Below are 3114 nucleotides of genomic sequence, written 5' to 3'. Positions count from 1 at the left end.
GCCAGTTAATTCTCCTGGCTTCATTCTCTCTTGTGTATCTCTTTAGGCGGCTGGCCAAGGCTTGGAGTCTTTGTTTGGCAGTTTCAAGTGCTTCAGACATGGGCATCTGGTTGTACTTCTTGGGTACTGGTCTTTTCGTTGCACCTCTTTGGATCTCTGACAGTTGGCTCACTTCCCTCCTTGTTACCTTGATTTTAGCCTCTAACTGTCTCTTCCATGGTGGGTATTGAATTTCATGGTTGCTCTTATAGCCAAGCATCTCCAGGATCACTGATGCTTAGTTGTACATCAGCTCATTTGTTTCCGTTATGGTGGTGGTGGGAATTGTTCTCAATGCTGCATTCACATCTTCCATGAGACTTTCCGATGGTACTTCATTCAGCCGTTGTAATTGGCATCGGGGTTGTCTACTGCCCATCTGGGCTACGATTTTATCTCTCAGGTCAGTGGCTGTTTTGTTCAGCTTAGATGGGTCGTTCATTGGGGCTGCATAGTTGGAGTTAATTCCCCTCTAACCTGGCATCCTGGCTCCTCCTCCTCCTCCATTTGTGTTGCACCTCGTCAATCTCAAGTTGTGCAGTTGCCGTTTGTGGATATTGGAACACTGAGCTACTAGTTGTTTGGCAGTCAGGGTTGACTGGGGATGTCGAAGTAACCATTGTTCCAGCATTCTTTGCATGTAACCTTTCTGACTAGTAGTAGCATTCCAACAGATCCATGTTTTCACCTCTCATCCATTTCCTCCGTCTTGTTCCAGTAGCCCATTTTTCATCAGGGTGCTCTGGTTCCCCAGCACCTGACGCAGTTTGGCCGGGCGACGTCTGAGCCGGCATGTGATTCATATTTATCTCTCTCATGGTATGAGGTAGGCAGTAACTCAAAGGGTCTTGCCTAGGGACCCAGACTGGATAGCTCAATTTCACTGTTGTATCTTTGCCCCGGCCTGGATTTGAAAGTCTGGATTTGAAAGCCTGGGTGAAAGTCTGGTGACTTACCCATTGAGCTGTCCAGACAGTATTTATTTATTCATTTTTTTTTTTATTTTTATATTTTTTTTTACCATTTACTAAATGTTTTTATTAACATATGCAACATCACAGTAAAAATACAAACTGATTACGATTTTTCCACTAATAAAATGACATTTGAGAGCTTAAAAAATGAAGACAGATTTGTCTGATTTACAGAGAGAGGAAAAATAAAAATGTATTATCAGCTGATAAAAAGACCTTTGGTTCTTAAAAAATCTGGCCTGAGCACATACCGAACTGTACGATGGAAAAGCCCAAATCAAACCATTATAAAAAATTTTACTGAGAGGCTAAAATGCTAAAAGCAGAAAAGAAAGAAGTTGGTTTGATGGAGTTATTTAGGATCTTTACTTCCTGTTGGAGCTCGCCGTCCCGATCACGCAGTCATTCACCTTGCTGGCAAACCTGAGGGAGTTGAGAGTTTCTGTCCAACTCCGGAGAAATGTTTACGAACATCAGGGTTTTGCTGTTTCCTCCCAAACAGTCCTGGAGAAGATATGTCAGCTTTGAGTTTCTGTACGGAATGTGGCTCTCCTTGTTGGCCAGAGCAGTGATAACAATCCCCAGGTTGGACAGGGAGCCGTTGATGGAGGTCATTTCTTTGAAACGGTCACCCTGAGACTGACTCTTCATCATTCTCTCGCTGCCTGCCAGGTCCACCAGGCAAAGAATGGACTTGCATTTAACGCCCCTCCCAGCGTTTGCTCCCTCGATCTGCAGCTGGAACACAGAGTGAGAGCGGGACGACCGGTCGTTCTGGGCCGTTTGGGCCGTGGCACGATTCTGTTTGGCCAGATCGATGAGATCGAAAACCTGATCCTCGGTGTAGACCTTCTTGTAGGTGAGGTTGGTGACCATCACCTCGTTGTTTGAGGTCCTCCTGATCTTGTGTTCTGGTCTCTTGCTGCACTTGCCGGTGTACAGAAGGTCTCGCAGGGTCTCGTTGAAAATCTCCACGAAGCTGGCTGTAAAGGTGAACTCCCAGCCCTGCGATTTCAGCTTCTCTCCAGCTCTGAAAATCTGCTGCATGTCTCTTGGGATGACTCCTCTGGAGTCATAGACCTCCTCTCCCTCCATCGTGTAGGTTTTCCCGCTTCCCGTTTGGCCGTATGCAAAACAACAGACATTATATCCATCCAGGGCTGACTGAACGAGCAGTGAGATCTCTTCGAAGATCTCCTGCTGTGAAGCCTGGTGACCAAACACACGATCAAAACTGAAATGATAATTCTTCTGAGTTTCTATATTCTTTCCGGTGTGAGACTCCTCAGTTTTGGCCAACATTATCGATTTGTCGTCACTGGCTGCCAGCTGGATGTGATTACTTAAACCTCCGTCCACTAGAGGGCGCACTCGGCAAAACACTCGAATGTTTCCCTTGAGCTCCTGAATGGTGTTGTGAAGCTGCCGGCGCTCCATCTCCCCGGCATGAATCTTGTCTTTCTGCTGCACCACAGTTTCTTTCAGAGAGTGGACCTCTTCTTCTGTGTTTCTGAGGGTGGTCTGCAGATGGTCTATTGTTGACTCCTGGACTGACAATTTCATCTTCAGGGCCTGCAGTTCTATCTCCTGGCTGTTTCGTAGAGTCTCCATGGCTTTGTAATTTTCCTCTAAATTAGAGAGCTTCTTCTCAAGGCAGCTCTTCTCGTTTGACACTTTCTGCAGTTCGTTCCGGACTTCTGATAAAGCCTGAAGCTCCACTTCGTACTGGCTGATTTTGCTCGTCTGGGCCTCAACTTTCTTCTCCAGTTCAGCCACCCTGGAATGGCTTTGGACCACTGAGCCTTTGAGTACTTTGAGTACTACATTGAGGACAGTTACAAGTACCTGGGAATACCACAAGCAAATGGCAACCTCGATGAGGCCACAAGGAAAGGAGCCACAGCCAAATACCTCCAACGAATAAGGCAAGTCCTGAGAAGCCAGCTCAATGACAAGAACAAGATCCGTGCGATAAACAGCTATGCCTTACCAGTAATCAGATACCCTGCAGGAATAATTACTTGGCCAAAGGAGGAAATGAAGACCACAGATGTTAAGACTCGGAAGCTACTAACCATGCATGGAGGGTTCCACCCCAAAT

The 3114-nt window shown here is 46.4% G+C and overlaps 1 protein-coding gene across 1 annotated transcript; it reads right to left on the bottom strand.

Moving 5' to 3' along the window:
* Positions 1-1319: 1319 nt before the first annotated feature.
* Positions 1320-2743, bottom strand: LOC108246444 (carboxy-terminal kinesin 2-like). The gene is given in 2 exon segments (XM_025010046.2): positions 1320-1466; positions 1468-2743. Coding segments are annotated over 2 exon segments (1245 nt in total). The 5' UTR covers positions 2625-2743; the 3' UTR covers positions 1320-1378.
* Positions 2744-3114: the final 371 nt, after the last annotated feature.

This window comes from Kryptolebias marmoratus, linkage group LG21 (assembly GCF_001649575.2).
Source record: "Kryptolebias marmoratus isolate JLee-2015 linkage group LG21, ASM164957v2, whole genome shotgun sequence".
NCBI classification, from domain to species: Eukaryota; Metazoa; Chordata; class Actinopteri; order Cyprinodontiformes; family Rivulidae; genus Kryptolebias; species Kryptolebias marmoratus.
Note: the sequence above shows the minus strand (reverse complement) of the source record. Positions and strands in the feature narration are given on the sequence as shown.